Source organism: Scyliorhinus canicula, chromosome 12, assembly GCF_902713615.1.
Source record: "Scyliorhinus canicula chromosome 12, sScyCan1.1, whole genome shotgun sequence".
Taxonomy (NCBI): Eukaryota; Metazoa; Chordata; class Chondrichthyes; order Carcharhiniformes; family Scyliorhinidae; genus Scyliorhinus; species Scyliorhinus canicula.
The window spans coordinates 110253693-110272095 of record NC_052157.1 but is presented as its reverse complement, the minus strand read 5'-3'; the positions used below and the strand labels follow the sequence as shown (position 1 = coordinate 110272095).

At 44.9% G+C, this 18403-nt stretch overlaps 1 protein-coding gene across 1 annotated transcript in view; it reads left to right on the top strand.

The window, feature by feature from the left end:
• Nucleotides 1-18403, top strand: part of LOC119974660 (ion channel TACAN-like) — a 46494-nt gene that overhangs the window by 25650 nt on the left and 2441 nt on the right. The window contains exons 6-11 of the mRNA XM_038813737.1: nucleotides 2176-2265; nucleotides 3766-3831; nucleotides 10177-10238; nucleotides 11913-12005; nucleotides 16085-16149; nucleotides 17964-18032. Of these exons, the coding sequence (XP_038669665.1) occupies nucleotides 2176-2265; nucleotides 3766-3831; nucleotides 10177-10238; nucleotides 11913-12005; nucleotides 16085-16149; nucleotides 17964-18032 (445 nt within the window). The remainder of the gene's footprint in view (nucleotides 1-2175; nucleotides 2266-3765; nucleotides 3832-10176; nucleotides 10239-11912; nucleotides 12006-16084; nucleotides 16150-17963; nucleotides 18033-18403) is intronic.

Genomic DNA, 18403 nt, shown 5'->3' with positions numbered 1-18403 from the left:
GACACGATGATCAGGGAAAAAGTTTAACAGGCACTTGGAGAGATTTGAATTAATTAAGGAGAACCTGGAAGGATTTGTCACCTTTGACTCATCTAATTACATTTTTTAATGAACTAATTGAAAAGGTTGATGAAGGGAATATAATGGATGTTGTTTAAATGGATTTCAGGACAGTGTTTGACAGAGTACCATATAAAAGGCTGGTTACCAAAATTGAGGCTCGTGGAATAAGAGTCCTTGTCAGCTGGGCTAATAAAATGGGTTAAGGACAGAAAAACAGCAAGTTGTGGTAAATGGTTGTTCTTGTTCAGACTGGAGGATGGTAGACTGTGGTGTTTCCCTAGGGTCAGTGCTAGGACCACTGCTTTTTTGATATATAAATGACTTGCACAGTGAAATTTTCACAGTAACTTCATTGCAGTGTTAAGCCTACCTGTGAAATGAAAAAAAAAAGCTAATGACGCTCATAAAAATGACGCTAATAAAGATTCTTACTATATTTCAAAATATGCTAATTATACCAAACTTGGAGGCGCCGGTGAGGACGATATCAATTGACTGCAACAACATATAGCCCGGCAGAATTGGCAGACAAGTGATAGATGATATTCAGTGTAGGAAAATGTGAGGGAATTTGGCTGAAGAGATGGGCAGAGGCAATATAAACTTAATGGCACAGATCTGAAGAGTTTGCAAGGACCGAGGGTCCTATGGGTGCATGTGCACCGATCTTTGAAGGTGGCAGGACACATTGAGAGGGCACTCAGCAAGGCAGATGTGAACTTGTGCTTCATAAATAGAGGTATAGAGTACAAAAACAGGGCCTTTGTGCTGAACCTTTCTATAGCTCTGGGTAGACCACAGGTTGAGTATTTCATCCAGAAATCTGATCGAAGTATTTAAGATATTAACAGGGAAAGACGCAGTAGATAAAGATAAACCATTTCCACTGGTTGGAGATTCTAAAACTAGAGGGCATAGTCTAGAATTTAGGGCTAGACAGTTCAGGGAGATTTTAGAAGCACTTCTCCGCTCAAATGGTGGTACAGGTTTGTAACTCTCTCCCACAAACAGCAGTTGAAGCTGGAACAGTTGTTAATTCAAAATCTGAGATAGATTTTTGTTAAGCAAAGATATTAAGGAATATGGGCCAATGGCAGGTATATAGAATTAGGCCACAGATCAGCCATGATCTCATAAAATGGCGCGGCTGGCTCAAGAAGCTGAATAGCATACTCCTGTTCCTATGTTCCAGTTATGGTCTCGCACTTTAGAAGGGATGTGAAGCTTCTCAAGAGGAGATTTGCCAGAATTGTTCCAGGGATGTGGGATTTTAGTTACAAGGTTAGGTTGGAGAAGCTGAGATTGTCTACATTAGGGAGATCTGATCGAGGTGTTACAAGATTATGACTGGTTTGAGATAGAGTAGACAAGGAGAAGTTGTTCTCATTAACTAATGCTGCAAGGTCTAGGGTACAGATTTAAGGTTTTGGGGGATGGGGGGGTTGTGAGGAAGAACTTTATTACGCAGCAAGTTGTAACAAGTTGGAACTCGCTGATTACGAGGGTGGAGGAAGTAGAGACATTCAACGATTTCAAAAGGAAATTGGATTGGCGTTTGAAGGAAATAAACTAGCAGGGCCCCATTATAGAGTGGGGGAATGTGACTGGTTTGCTCTGCAGCGAACTGGCAAGGGCCCGATAGGCTGAATGGCCTCCTCCTGTGCCATATGATTCTATGAACACACACCGTAATGTGAACGGTACCTATGAGTGGAGATTTTGGGAGGTTTCTACTTCCCTAATTCATTAGTACTGAGACCAGTCCTTCCATTGGTTAAAGTGATCTGAGCTAAACTCAGTACAGATAAGGTATCAAACCCAGGATCTTCCAGAGCTGTTACTCTGAATAAATTTGCGGAGCTATGAAGACAGGCCTTGTATCCACTGGATATACCATGCACGAAAGCACCATTTCTCTGTCAATAGTTTGATACAGATTTAGATTCTGTTCTGATATGTGCCAGTCACTGTGATTCGCATAGCAATTGCCTGTTGCTCCTGCAGTTCAAATAAGCTCTATTTTACAGTTAATTTGTTGCCGATTCCGAATGTTTTTAAGTACAGAGTTAAAGATTAACTCCTTGGCCTTTGTTTTTATTTGTTCTTGGATAGGGTGGTAGATTCCGTGTTCAACTTCCTCTTGGTGTGGTATTACTGCACGCTCACAATTCGGGAGAGCATCCTCATCAACAATGGATCCAGGTAAGGAGCGGGATTCTGGAAAACTCAGCAACTCCCCTCACTCCTGTGGGAGATGGTGGTGTCGTGGTGATGTTATTGAACTAATAATCAAGAGGCCCAGGCTCTCTGGGACACGGGTTCAAATTCTACCACGGCAGCTAGATTACGTTTATTTTTAAAAATCGACACTGAAAGCTCATCTCAGTATGGTGACCATGAAACTATCGATTGTTGTAAAAACCTATCTGGTTCACTAATGTCCTGTAGGGAAGGAAACCCTCCATCCTTATCTGGTCCAGCCTACATGTGACTCCAGACCCAGAGCAATGTGGTTGACTCTTCACTGTTGGCAGAAGGAAAAACGGGATGGGCAACAAATGCTGGGCTTGCTCTTAATCCCAGGAAGAAAAAAAAATGCTGCGCAAATAATTTGGGCTCTTTAAAGGATTCCTTTCTCCCTACCAGACCCCAATGCCTCCATCACGACTTGACCTAATCGACCTCCAGGTCATCAACATTTGCACCTCCTGAATTTTCCCCTCTTGTTTTTATGAAGACTGGAAAACATCATTGCATAAGTGCTTCCATTTCTTTCTGAATCGGAAATTGAACACAGCGGTCTGCACAAGCTTGTTCCTTCTTTGGACTTTAGAACGCTTAACTATTTCAAACACACCCTTGGCATTGTCCAATTATTTCTCGTACCACGAGCCTTCCCTTCCGTTCTTGATTTTAAAATAAAGCCACACCGAGGTAAATTCAGATTGATTTAGTCTGGCAATGTTCCCATGGCTTATTGGCCTGTGTTAATTGTGTTCATCAACAGTCTCTTATAAATCTCAAATCAACTCCCGCACACGCACAAATCGAGAAGCATTGTCTGCTCCCTTATGCAAAACAAAGTTATCACAAGTAAAAGGAGGAATAATCATGGAATAAGCTTAGATCGTACGTTTAAAAAAAATCTCCAATCCTCCTGCCTTTATCTCTGATCAATGATTCTGGTCCCATTGGTGATGATAGACCACCCATACTTTACCCATGTTGCCCATCTCCCCTTGAAAGCCTAGGCAGTATTAACAACTTGACTGTGGAGACATCATGGCCCAGTCCAGTGCTATATTCGACTGACATGTGAACACATTTTAAAATAAAATGCAGGAGTCGCAGTCTAGCTTTTCTGGATTCCAAAGGCTTTCCGTCCCTAACCCTAACCCTAACTACTTGCAAACTTATTGGGAAAACAACAATAAGCCTAGTTTATTACAGTCACCCAGGCTGTTTCCTCTCCCCTCCCGCTATTCCCTCCCAATCCCGCCAAGGCTAGGCCTCGAATCACAAGTTTATTGGTCCTCCTTCTGCCCTGTTTGCAAGTTCAGCACAGTTGTGAGTTGAAACCTGGACTCACTGGTTCTGACCAGATTACCCACTGTGTTGGGCGGTTTCTTAACCCACTTTCAAGTACAGTCTTAAAACGTTGAAAGTGTTTTATTTCGTTGAACATTGGTTATGTTTCCTCAGGATTAAAGGTTGGTGGGTAATGCATCATTATGTTTCGGCCTTCCTGTCTGGTGTCATGCTGACCTGGTGAGTACAACAATCCACAACAATAGGTGGCGTAGTGAGACTGAGAAGCAGATTTCTATTTTAATAACTTTTCTTTTGTCTATGCTGCTTGTTTCTTTGTTTTGGTCCCCCCACTAACCTAAACTTTGAATGACTGAATCAGGACCAAAGGGTGAGAAGCCGTCAGGACCACCCCAGGGTTTTTTTAAAAAGTAGATGAAAGCAAGGTAGATGGCCCAGCGATAATCCTCCAAAGTTCCCCCGGTTCGGAAACCTTTCCTTGAGATTGGCGCCTGCCACTCCGCTATTATAACCCACCGTATCCTGTGTGGAAATTACAAGAGTTTATCAATAAAATAGAGAGACTGAACACCGTGACGCTTTTCAGTTGATCAGAGAGGGCGAGCATTGATTTGTAAAGAGTTAGAAGTCGCCATAGTCTCAGATGACCACAGGCTGCCTTTTGAGCGGGAGAGCTGACTGGTGGTGATTTAACCTTGGGATCACCACATCTCAGGCGAGGGGCAAGGTTGGGAAGGCGGAGCCTCATGAATAACCTCAGCCGGGACGGGAATTGCACCCGCGCTGTTGGTCTGACTTTGCATCATGAAACCAACAGTCCAGCCAACGGAGCTGAGCATTGACCATATCTGACGAACCTGTGTGAATTTTTTGAAGAGGCAACTGAAGTAGTGGATGGGGAAATGTTTGTGCTTTATACTTGACATGAACCCCCAAAATACATTTCATAAAGTTCCTCATGAGAAACGTTCAACTAAAGTTAAAGTCCATGGAATCGAGGGCAAATCATTGGCCTGGTTGGGAAATTGGCTGAATGGCAGAAGACCTGGGGCAGGTACTCTAATTGGTAGGAAGGAACGAATGGTGGTCCCACAGGGATTTGTGTTGGGACCTAAAGCTCTCACCATACTTATTAACATAGAAAGCAGCCACATATTCAAATTTGCTGATGGCACAAAGGTGGCTGGCATTATAAGCAGTTCAGATGGATGCCCAAAATTACAGAGAGATGGATTAAGTGAGTGGGCAAAACTGTATGTAGCAAATGGATTTCAATGCAGTCAAATGTAAAGTCATTCACTTTGGATCTAAAAAGGATAAAACCAGTACTTTCTAAATTGGAACAGCTAAAGACGATGGAGGTCCAAAGAATGGAATAGAATGCAGTCCTTTATATCTGGGTGGCAAATTTTGGGAAGGATATATTGCTGTTGGAGGAAGTGACTGCAGCCCAAAGATGTGCAGGTTAGGTGGATTGGCCATGCTAAACACAAGGTTAGTAACTCGCAATAATTGCATATCTGGCCACCATGGAGCTCCAGATGCGGTAGTTAAAACTCTGCCTTTCCCCTGAGAGTCGGGCACAGGGTGGCGAGGCTGTCATTTAATCAAAGGCTTTAGATGAGGTTATGCTTCTTGAGGATAGATTGGACTGTTCTCCTTGGAGTGAAGAAGGCTAACAGGAGATCTGACGGAGATGTTCAAAATCATGAGTTTGGGGAGGTGGGGGTGGACAAAGTAGCTGGAGAGAAACTGTTCCTGCTCATAAAAGGATCGAGAACAAGAGGGCACAGAATTAAATTGATTTGCAAAAGAAACAAATGTGATTTGAGAATTTATTTTTCCAAACAGTGAGTTGGGTCTGGAATGCACTGCCTGGAAGTGTGGAGGAGGCCGGTTCAATCGAGGCATTCAAGAGGGCATTGGATAAAAATCAATGTGCAGAGTACGGGGAAAAGGCAGGGGAATGACACTAAGTCATAATGCTTGTTTGGGGAGCCAGTACAGACACAATGAGCCAAATGGCCTCCTTCTGCACTGTAATGATTCTGTGATATGTAAGCATTATGGTTAAAAAATACTAAAATTATATGGGAGGGGGTGCTGTGCTAGGAAATGTGAGTGTGACAGGGCTGTACCTCTGTGCTCTACCTCCCTGCCATCACTGGGTTCTAGCCGTGGTAAAGTGTCTGATTGTTTAGCTGATTACATTGGTCAGTGATTTGTATGGAGAAGCTGCTCTTGACCCCTGCCATTCCTCGTGCATGATGACGTGGAGAAATGAGGAGACCAGGTTCTACATGGCCCCTACCCTTGAACGATAGTTTGTTACACATTTGTCACAATCTGTATTCTAACCAGCTGCCATTTACAAATGAGCAGTGAATGATGCTAAATAAAACCAAGTTCATTCAGTTATTCATTTGTTCCTCAAGCTCATTAATTAAGCATGCAGGTACAGCAGACAGTGAAGAAGACAAATGGTATATTGGCCTTCATTGCGATGGATTCGAGTTACAGGAGCAGGGATATCTTGCTGTAATTATACACGGCCTTGGTTAGACCACCCCTGGAATATTGTGTGCACTTTTGGCCTCCTTATCTGAGGAAGGATGTTCTTGCTATAAGGGAGTGCAGCTTAGGTTTTACCAGACTGATTTCTGGGATGGCGGGACTGCCGCATGAGGAGAGATTGGGCCAGTTAGGATTATATTCGCTGGAGTTCAGAAGAATGAGGGGGATCTCAGAAACCTCTAAACTTCTAACAAGGCTCGACAGGGTAGATACAGAGAGGATGTTCCCAATGGTGAGGGTGTCCAGAACCAGGGGTCACAGTCTGAGGATACGGGCTAGACCATTTAGGGCAGAGATGAGGAGACATTTCTTCACCCAGAGAGTAGTCGGCCTGTGGAATTTACTAACACACAAAGCAGCTGAGGCCAAAACATTGTATGTTTTCAAGAAGAAGTTAGATATAGCAGTTGGAGCTAAAGGGAATCGATGGATATAGGGGGAACGCGGGATCAGCTATTGAGTTAGATTATCTGCCATGATCGCGGTGAATAGAGGAGCAAGCTTGAAGGGCCAAATGCTCCTATTTTCTATCTCTCTCACTTTCTCCTTTCCCTGCCCATCTTTAATTTCTTTCTTTATCAATCTCTCTATCTCTTTCACTCTCCTTTACCCTTTGCAACGTGGGTGGCATAAGACCAAAAGACCTAGCAGCAGAATTAGGACAGTTGGCCCATTGAGTCTGCTCCGCCATTCAATCATGGCTGACATGTATCTCATCCCCATTCTCCTGCCTTCTCCCATAACCCCTGATCCTCTTATTAATCAAGAGCCTATCCATCTCTGTCTTAAAGACACTCAGTGACTTGGCCTCCACAGCCTTCTGTGGCAATGAGTTCCACAGTTTCACCACCCTCTGGCTGAAGAAATTCCTCCTCATCTCTGTTTTAAAGCATTGTCCCTTCAGCCTGAGATTATGCGCTCTGGTTCTAGTTTCTTCTGCTAGTGAAAAATATCCTCTCTGCGTTCACTCTATCTAGACCTCTCCGTATTCTGTAAGTTTCAATGGGACACCCCCTCATCCTTCTAAACTCCCATCGAGTACAGACCCAGAGTTCTAAACCGTTCCTCATATATGACAAGTTCTTCATTCCAGGGACCATTCTTGTGAATCTCCTCTGGATCCCCTCCAAGGGTAGCACATCCTTTCTTAGATATGGGACCCAAAACTGCTCACAATATTCGTAATTAGGTCTGACCAAAGCCTTATACAGCCTCAGAAGTACATCCCTGCTCTTGTATTCTAGACCTCTTGACATGAATGCTAGCTAACATTGCATTTTCCTTCCCAACTGCCAACTGAACCTGCATGTTAACCTTAAGGGAGTCGTGAACTGAGACTCCTAAGTCTCTTTGTGCTTCTGATATCCAAAGCCTTTTCCCATTTCGAAAATAGTTTATGCCTCTATTCTTCCTACCAAAGTGCAGAATCTCACGCTTTTCCACATTGTGTTCCATCTTCCACTACTTTGCCCATTCTCCCAGCATTTCCAGGTTCTTCTGCAGCCCCTCTGCTTTCTCAACACAACCTGTCCCTCTACATATCTTTGTATAAATTGAGCAACAATGCCCTCAGTTTCTTCTTCCACATCGTTAATGTGTATTGTGAATAGCTGTGGTCCCAACACGACCCCTGCGGAACACCACTAGTCACTGGCAGCCATCTTGAAAAGGACCCCTTTATCCCCATTCTTTGTCTTCTGCCAGTCAGCCAATCCTCCATCCATGCCAGTACCTTGCCCCTAACACCGTGGACTCTTAGCTTATTTAGCAGCCTCCTGTACGGCACCTTGTCAAAAGCCTTCTGGAAATCCAAATAGATCACGTCCACTAGTTCTCCTTTGTCTAACTACCTCAAATAATTCTAACAGATTTGTCAGGCATGACCTCCCCTTGATGAATCCGTGCTGACTCAGTCCTATTTTACCATGCGTTTCTGTACTCTGCAATCTCATCCTTAATAATAGACGCTAAAATCTTACCAACAACTGAAGTCAGGCTAACCGGCCTATAATTTCCTGTCTTCTGCCTCCCTCCCTTCTTAAATAGGGGTGTTACATTACATTAGCTATTTTCAGCTATTTTCCAATCCTCTGGGACCCTCCGTGCCTCCAGTGTTTCCTGAAAGATCGCCACCAATGCCTCCATGACTCCTCAGCTGTCTCCTTCAGAACCCTGGGGTGTAGTCCATCCGGTCTGGCTGATTTATCCACCTTCAGACCTGTCAGTTTCCCCAAAACCTTTTCCTTAGTGATAGCCACTTCACCTCTGTCCCCTGACACTCTTGAACTTCTAGTATGCCACTGGTGTCTTCCACTGTGAAGACTGATGCAAAGTAACTATTCAGTTCCTCTGCCATTTCTTTGTCCCTCCTCTACTACTTCTCCAGCCTCATTTTCCAGTGGTCCAATGTTCATTCTTGCCTCTCTCTCTTACTGGTTATATATCGAAAAAAAAACTCTTGCAATCCTCTTTTATATTACTAGCTAGTTTACACTCCTATTTCATCTTCTTCCCCCTTATTCCCTTTTTAGATGTCCTTTGTTTGCTTTTAAAGGATTCCCACTAATTCTCACCGCATTGTATGCTTTTTCCTTCATTTTTATGCTGTCATTGACTTTCCTTGTCAGCCATGGTTGCCTCGTCCTCCCCTTAGCATGTTCCCTCCTCTTTGGGATGAATTTCTGTTGTATGTCCCAAATAACCCCCCAAAACTCCTGCATTGCTGTTCCACTGTCTTCCCTGCTAGGCTCCTTTTCCAATCCACTCTGGCCAGCTCCTCCCTCATGTCTTTGTAGTTACCCTTGTTTAATTGTAATACCATTGCATCTGATTCCAGTTTCTCCCTCTCAAACTGCAGGGTAAATTCTATCATATTGTGGTCACTACCCCCTAAGGGTTCCGTCACCTTAAGTTCTCTAATCAAGTCTGCCTCATTACACCTCATCAAATCCCGAATTGCCTGTTCCCTAGTAGGCTCTGACACAAGCTGCTCCAAAAAAACAACTCCTAGACATTCCACAAATTCCTTTTCTTGGGATCTGCTACCAACCTGATTTTCCCAGTCCACCTGCATATTGAAGTCCCCCATGATTATTGTAATATTGTCTTTCTTATATGCCTTTTCTCTCTCCTGATTTATTTTCTGCCCCATATCCTGACCACAGCTAGGGGGTCATAACATAATTCCCATCAGGGTCGTTTTTCCCCGTTGCAATTCCCCAACACCACCCATACAGATTCTGATCCTCTGTCGCTTCTTGCTATCGATTTAAGTTCATTTCTTACCAGCAATGGAACCCCACCCCCTCTGCCCATCTGCCTGTCCTTTCGATAGGATACATATCCTTCGATATTTAGATCCCAGCCTGGATCCCATTGCAGCCACATTTCTGTGATGCCCGCAACATCGTAGCGGCCAATTTCAATGTGCGCAACAAGCTCATTTACCTTGTTTCATATACTGCGCGCATTTAGGTACAACACTCTCAGTCCTGTGTTGACCACCTCGCTTCTCGTAGTTGAACCCTTTTTTTGCTATGCCTGAAGTTGGATTCCTGCCGCTTTCTATACTCTCTCCTCTTCCTGAGCCCTTGGCCCCTTTAACTCAACATTAACCTGCACTCTCACCTTCTCCTTTAACCTTGATTTTCCAATTTTCCATACAATTGGACCCTCCCCCTCTGGCCCCTGCAGTATTCATGCTCTGAAAACAAATCACAGCTTTTGGAAGGGTACGGGAGTCTTTCCCCAGTGCCTTTGGGAAATGGGAGTGTTTAATGCAGTGGGTTCTGGATGCAGTTGCTTCAACATCTGCTACGCTTTGGGGTGTGGACCTTGATGGCCTGTGATAATTGAGCATGGTGACCCCTTATTTAAACTTGTTTCACTCGCAAACGGCAGAATGAACTTCGCTGATCAGAAGCAGGTTTCTGACAGAAAATGCCTTTTTAACATTGATCTACTCATTGCAGATTCACTGTTATTTTTCAGGCCAGATTCGAAAATGTACCAGCTATTTCGAAATCAGTTTCTCTCGTTTTCCATGTATCAGAGTAAGTAACTTCAAAGCTACCTCTTCTTTTTTTTAAATAAATATACTTTAACTGATTGCTTGATCTCCTCTGCTCTTCCCCTGAACTGCTCACCCTTTCACCCATTGATACAAGATATCCAGCCTCCGCACGGTCATTACTAACACTGGAGGGCCTTTGTTAAACTCAGTATAATGGGGATTGTTTAGAGTTCCTACTCCAAGGTCAGTTAGTATTAGTTAGACAGAGTAAAATGTCATTTATTCTGTTTGTTCAGTGTGACGTTTATCTGTATCCCACATTGGTCACCATCTCCATTCGCTGGCTTGGATTTTAGATGAAATTTTGTGTCCCGTGCTTTTGGAAATTGGAGTCAGACTGCCCAAACACAGCAATGATTTTAGAAGATCGATAATTTTGCAACGCTTCCACAAAAGGACCCAACGAAAAGCTGCTTAAAATCCCCTCCATGATTGACAGCGGCATAGTGTGAATGATGATCTGTGTTAACTCTGCAGCTATCTTTTTCAGCAGTCACAGCGTAGTCACCTTCTCTGTCCCCCAACAAGATATCAGCTTGTCCTTGGCCTCGAGGTCAGAAAGTTGCAATTGTAGGCATGAGGCAACAATCTAGCTGGCCTATCTATAGTAATGATTCTGCATTGTCAGAGACATACAAATGTACAAAATAGGAGCAGAGGTTGAGTCCACATTCCCATCTACCGGCGTGGCACAGTGCTGGGGACCTGGATTCAATTCCGGCCTCGGGTCACTGTCTGTGTGGAGTTTGCACATTCTTCCTGTGTCTGCGTGGGTTTCTCCCCGGTGCTCCGGTTTCCCCTCACAATCCAAAGGTGTTCAGGTTAGGTGGATTGGCCATGCTGAATTGCCCCTAGGTGGGGCTATGGGGATGGGGTGGGGGATTGGGTCTCGGCAGGGTACTCTTTCGGAGGGTCAGTGCAGACTCAATGGGCTGAATGGCCGCCTCCTGCATTGTAAGGATTCTTTGCCCCCGATAACCTTTGATTCTTGTCAGGCAAGGGAATCAATCTACTTCCGCCTTAAAAATATTCAATGACCTGCCTCCACGCCCTTCTGAGGCAGAGTTCCAAAATCACACGGCCCTCCGAGAAAAACATTGTCCTTTTCTCTGCCCTATAAGTGTGACGGAATCCCTGCTGACTCGTGCTTTTATTGGCCTGACCTCCCAGCCAATCAAACATAATGAGGAGACGTGGAAACCTGGCTGGGGGAGGCACGAGTTGGCGTGGAGTATGTTGGGGGTTATGCGGCATGGCTGGGGGGGTGTATGGATAAGACCCTTTCAACTTTCTTTTTAAAAGGTTCCCAAGTCCAGACAATGGTTCACGACTCCCCTGAGCCAGCCAAAGCAAGAGGACAGGGTGTGGACTTATTTAAACCCCGCCAGTGAAAATTGCTGGAGCCAGGAAAAGGGGTGGGAATCCTGGAATTGGGGCACACCCGCCATCTTTAATTGGCTCTGGATTCATCCCGCCTCTGCTAAAATCCATCCCCAATATGCTGAGTTTCCTACTCTACATCACATTTCAGTAATACAACAGGGGCGCAGTAATATCCATACAGTCTCTGTTGTGGGAGGTATACAAAGAGGTTGCTTTGTGGGTTTGCATGGTACCTGGGTCCTGACTCATTGGCTGTGCTTGTATTGTGCAGGTTTTGTGCAGTTCCTGCAGTATTACTATCAGAGTGGTTGCCTGTACAGACTCCGAGCCCTGGGAGAGAGACATAACATGGACTTGACCGTAGGTGAGTTGACTTGTCACTAATTGATGAATGGGTTAGAGGTTAGATGAACTGGGGGGGAGAGTTTGAATGAAGCATTAACACTGGTATAGAGCACAAGGTCTGAATAGTCAGTATGTTCTATGTAATGCCATGTAATTATGCTCTGCTATTTAATTATCTGCATTAGTTTAGATAACTAATTAGAAAATTACTTTGAAAAAGAGTTTTAGTGGCTAATTAATCTTTAATTATTTACATACACAGGTGATCGAGATAAAGTTAATGTTGATCATTTCAACCACAAGCCTCGAAATGGGTGATATTCTGGAACGTTGTAAATTATTACGGGCCAGGGTTTAGAGAACCCCAAAGTGTATCATGGAGTTCACCTGACCCGTAACTTTGAATAGATTTTGGTTATGGAGAGCACAAGGGCCCACTTTACAGGTGTGACGTAACAGAGAACTAGGAGTATTTTTAAACAAAAACAATGTTTATTCTATGAATCCAGTTAAAAATTTTAAATACACACAGTAAACATCTTAGCAAGTATCAACTCAAATACACCTCCAAAGAATACAGTATCTATAAGTAACCTGTAGTAATCCACGGGAGGCAGGAGTTCCGTCACCACACCAATATTTATTTACAATAACGATATTACAGGAGCAGCTACAAACAGTGCTGCTAGCAGTCCAGTCAACTTAAGACTGGCTCACAAAGCCTACACAGGTGCTTATACTCCAATTGGCCAACCAATAAAGCCAATTGGAGTTCATTACATAACCCTTAATCTTTCCTTGCAACATTCATAAGACAAAAACCCTCTTCAACCGAGATATCAGGGGCGGGATTCTCCAACGCCAGTTTTTGGGTGGGGGTGGGGACCACACCGCACCAGTCGGGGGCTGTTGGCAGCCCCCCCCCCCCCCCCCCCCCCCACCCCCTGGTAATTCTTCGGGCTCCGATGGGCTGAGCGGCCACCCATTTTTCAACAAGTCCTGTCGTCGTGAAATAGACATGGTCCATCCCGGCGGGACCTGGCTTGGAGGGCGGCTAGCGGGGTCCTCGGGGGGGGGGGGGGGGGGGGGGGGGGGATGCAGGGGGATCCGGCTTGGCCTGGGATCGGGGCCCACTGATCTGCAGGCGGGCCTGTGCCGTGGGGACACACTTGCCCTTCTTGTCCGCACCGGCCATGGTGGAGCCTTACAGAGGCCGGCGCTGACAAGAAACCCCGTGCGCATGCGCAGGAAACATGCCGGCGGTTCTGCGCATGCGCCAGAACACGCAGGCAGTCCTGCGCGTGCGCCAACTCATGCCGGCCGCCGGCGGCAACCCCTCCAGCGCCGGCCTAGCCCCCGGAAGTGCGGAGGATCTTGCCGCCGGTACGGGTCGCCCCGTCAATTGCAGGAGAATCCCGCCCTAGGTTTAAATTAAACTGAGAGCAGTTATCACTTTTAAATTACCAAGTGATTTGGAGACATTCCTTAAATGCAGAAAGAAATCCGAATTCCGCCTGGTTTGGCTGGATGCAGCTCCCAATCTGCAAAACAAAACTAAACACACCCTGTAGCTGCAAGCACAAAGCAAAAGTAAAACAGACAGCCCAGCTCCACCCACACTCTGACATCACAACAGCGATTCGATAAACACACATTTCTTAAAGGTACTCTCACATGACACCTGCCCCAAGAAAAAAAAAGAATCCATCAACTTCAAGATGGTTTCATTTTCCACCTTTTCACTTTCCTTTAAGAAATATTGACAGTGAATATATGTTTTTTTTTAACCAAACAAAACATACAAACATTTATAATAAGAGTCCATTTTAGTTCTTCTTCTTGCAACTGGAATCCCTCTCAATTGACAGTCACTTTGGACAAGAAGGCCTCTGCACGATCCATCCATTTCTCTACACCTTGGCATTTCTCTTTAACTGTTTAACTGTTCAATCTGATCACAGAACCCCTTGTAATTCTCCAACACAGGAGCATTGGCTAACACCGCTTTCAGGCAGTCAAATGCCTGTTGAAACTCCGCTGTCCCCTGAAGTTTTCGATGTTTCTTCAGCAAGTCCATCAGTGGAGCAATCACACTACAAAATTTAGCACAAATGTTCGATCAAATCCACTCATGCCAAGAAAACGCATTATTTCCCTTTGTGTCGAGGGTATTGGAAACTCTCCAATAATTGTTTTCACATCCCGTGGGACCATTCGACCCTGTCCAATTGTACGGCCAAGGAAAGTGACGTGGGCTTTTCCAAATTCACTTTTGGCTAGGTTTATCACCAAACCTGCCTCCTGAAGTCGATCGAATAACTCCATCAGATGCTTCAAATGTTCTTTCCATGTCTGGCTGAAAATTACCAGATCGTCGATGTCTACCGCATAATTGGGTAATCCTGAAATGACTTTGTTAGTTAACCATTGAAATGTGGGGCGTTTTTCATGCTAAACGGCATAACTTTGAATTGGTATATACTATCTGGAGTCACAAAAGCTGAAATCTCCTTCGCCCTTTCAGATAAAGGTACCTGCCAGTAATCTTTAAGTAAATCCAGTTTGTAAATAAAAGCTGATTGTCCCACCTTCTCAATGCAATCCTCCAAATGTGGGATAGGATAAGAGTCCATTCTTGTAACTGCATTAACCTTTCTATAGTCCACACACAACCGTTGGGTACCGTCTGGTTTAGGTACCATCACTATGGGTGAGCTCCATTGGCTGCAACCCACTTCAATTATGCCATTTTTAAGCATACTCTCAATTTCTTTGTTAATCTGTGCCAATTTTAAAGGGTTAAGTCTATATGGATGTTGTTTAATTGGAACAGCATTTCCCACATCTATGTCATGTATAGCCATTTTAGTGCTTCCCAACTTATCTTCACTAACTTGCCCATGTAACATCAATAACTCTTTCAGGTCAGTTTCTTTTTCCTCTGGAAGGTAACTCAACAATTTATCCCAATTTTAAAGAACATCCTCGCTTTCCAATTTAATTTGAGGTATGTCAAATTCAAAGTCATCTGGATTTGGTTCGTCACTTTGAGTTAGAATCATTAAAACCTCCTCCATTGCTCTCCTTCCCTTTCAAAGTACCTTTTAAGCATATTCACATGACACACTCGGTGAGTTTTCCTTCTATCTGGCGTTTTTACCACATAATTCACTTCACTTAATTTCCTTTCAATCTGATAAGGTCCACAAAACCTTGCTTTTAAAGGTTCACCTGCCACTGGATAGTTTCTCTATTACTCCTTACTACCACTTCACCACTCTTCAGTGGACTTTCCAATCTTACCTTATCTAATGGAACACTACCCTTTTCACCCTGAATTCCACATATTACTACCTTTCCTGGCAATATTACCTGCATTTACCCCTGTCGATTCCTTTAAGTATTTGCTAGGATTCAATGAGATCGCCTCTCATTCTTGGAAACGTCCTAGAGAATACAGGCCCAGTTTGCCCAATCACTCTTCATAAGACAGTCCCGCCATCCCTGGAACATGGATAGACATGTGAAAACACCAGAACTGTACGGAGGCAGTGGCGTAGTGGAATTGTCCCTGGACTAGTAATTCAGGGAACCGGGGTTTGAATTCCACCAGGGCAGATGGTCATAAAAACCCGTCTGGTTCACGAATGTCCTTCTGGGGAGGACATCTGTCATTCTTACCTGGTCTGGCCTACACGTGACTCCAGACCCAGAACAAATATGGTTGACTCTTTAAATGCCCTCATGGATTGGGCAATAAATGCTGGCCCAGCCAGCGATGCCCACATATCATGAACAAATAAGGGGGGAAAAAAAAAATCACCCTTTGTACCAGGGTAAGCGCACTCCCTATACTTAGAATGCGCTTGCATTTGATCCATAGTCAGAAGCTGGTTTTCTATTGGACATCCAGATTGTACATTCTATTAGTCTCCGATTTGACAGATGAGAATGAGGCAGTTTGACCAATACGTATTTTCCCGTTCAGTTCAGCTAAATGCAACCAGGGACATTTAACCTGGGAAAGGTCTTAGTGAGCAGCAGCGATGGCCTTCCAGTAGTCTGGACTAACTGTGGATTGGGGTTTTGTATTTGCAGAAGGGTTCCAGTCGTGGATGTGGAGAGGCCTCACTTTTCTTCTCCCATTCTTGTTCTTTGGTCATGTAAGTATTTTGAAATATTTGCTTGTCGTGGCTCAGTGGTTCCTCACGGCACCGTGAACCCCGGTGTTTGATCCCAGCAACAGATCACTGTCTTGTGCGAAGATTGCACATTCTCCCTGTGCCTGCGTGGGTCTCACCCCCACAACCCAAAGATGTGCCGGGTAGGTGGATTGGCCACGCTAAATTGGCCCGTAGTTAGAAAAAAAAGAATTGGGTACTCTAAATTTAAAAAAAAAAAGAAATATTTGCTTGTAGTTGGGAGTTGAAAGCAAAGTCAAGGTCCTAGGTCCGAATCCCAGTTGCTGTTGAACCAGCTGGGGCCGTGTTCGTTGCAGTAAAGTTGGACTCGGTACCCAATGTTTTGGACAGGGAAAAAAAAGCAACCAAAGTTGCCTCGCCTGACCACAGTCATCAGTAGATGACTTGAGAAGTAGGAACAGGAGTAGACCAGGTGGCTCATTGAGCCTAACTTCACTTTTCTGTGTCTCCCCCCCCCCCCCCCCCCCCCCATAATCCTTAACTCTTTTGTGGATCATCAATCTATCAAACTCAACCTTGAATATATTCAGTGACTCAGCCTCCACTGGGGAAGAGAATGTCAAACACTAGCAACCCTCTGAGAAAAGAAGTTGCCCCTCATAGAATCCCTACAGTGCAGAAGGAGGTCATTCATCCCATCGTGTCTCCACCGACCCTCTGAAAGAGCACCCTACCTCGGCCCACTCGCCCTCCCGCTCCATGTAACCCAATAAAGCCACCACTAGGGAGCAATTTCTCATGGCCAATCCACTTAACCTGCACATCTTTAGACTGGGGGGAGGAAACCAGAGCACCCGGAGGAAACCCACGCAGACACGAGGAGAACGTGCAGGCTCCACACAGTGACCTAAGACTGTAATTGAACCCGGGTCCCTGGTACTGTGAGACAGCAGTGCTAACCACTGTGCCGCCCTTACTTCTGTCCAAAATGAGAGACCCCCAATTTTGAATCTGTGTCCCCAGCCCTAGATTTCCCCATGAGAGGAGACATCATCTCAGCATCAACCCTGCCAAGGACCCTCAGAATCTTGTGTTTCAAGAAGATCATCTCTCATTTAGGAGGCTGCTGGGCTTTGTAGAAATCCGTAGAATCCCTACAGTGCAGAAGGAGGCCATTCGGCCCATTGAATCTGCACCGTCCCTCTGAAAGAGCACCCTACCTAGTCCCACTCCCCTACCTTATCCCCATAACCCCAGCTAACCTGCACATCTTTGGACACTGGTGTAATTTAGCACGGCCAATCCACCTAACCACTAATAAAGTAAAGTTGCCATAGTCCCCAGATGACATCAGGCTGCTTTCCCGTTTGAGGGGGAGAGCTGATTGGTGGTAATTTAACCTGAGGATCACCACACCTCAGCCGAGGAACATTGTTGAGAAAGCGGGGCCTTCATGAATCACCTCAGCCGGTACGGGGATTGAATCCGTGCTGCTGGCCTCGCTCTGCATCACGAACCAGCTGTCCAACCAACTGAGCCAATAAAATCAACAGCTTTGAGAAGAGTTAGAAAAGAGGGAAGGAAATTAAAGTGGCTAAAAGCTGAAAATGAGATCCAAACCTCAAATGGTGTCGCTTAGCAGCTTGGATACAGCAGATTGACTGGAATGTGTTCCTCACCTTTCACTCTGCCAGCAGTTAATAGTCTCAACTGTGGATAATGCACCTTGATTATTACATACCATTAATGTTCACTTATCCAACATAGCTTACCTGTTGGCGCGCGAGCTAGCCCAGAAATGCTGTTAATTTCTAACATTTTTCTTGCCTTTGCAGTTCTGGCAGTTTTATAATGCAATCACCTTGTTCAAACTAAACAACCACCAAGACTGCAAGGAGTGGCAGGTAAGCACGGTTTGTGAGAGTTTTTTCCCCCCCACAGAATACTATGGGGAAAAACTCCTAGAGTGTGAGCCTTATGCAGCAAACTGATCAATACACACTTTTGGAAATTTGCCTTGGGGTTTAGCTTCAGGAAGGAAATCTTCCAGTGCAGGTGAATGTAAATCCTGGCTGCGGAGAGAGAGAAAAAGCTGTTAACTCAGTTTCTGATGTGGATGGATGTGATTTTGAGCCTTGTGGTTGGTTGGGTAGTTTTAGCTGTGTCTCTGTGCATTCCTCATTAGGACCACGGGATGGTAATATCGTGTGCAGGGTAATCCCCCTCATTGTGGGGACAGTGGAACCCACCAGTTCTACAGCCAGATACTGAAATC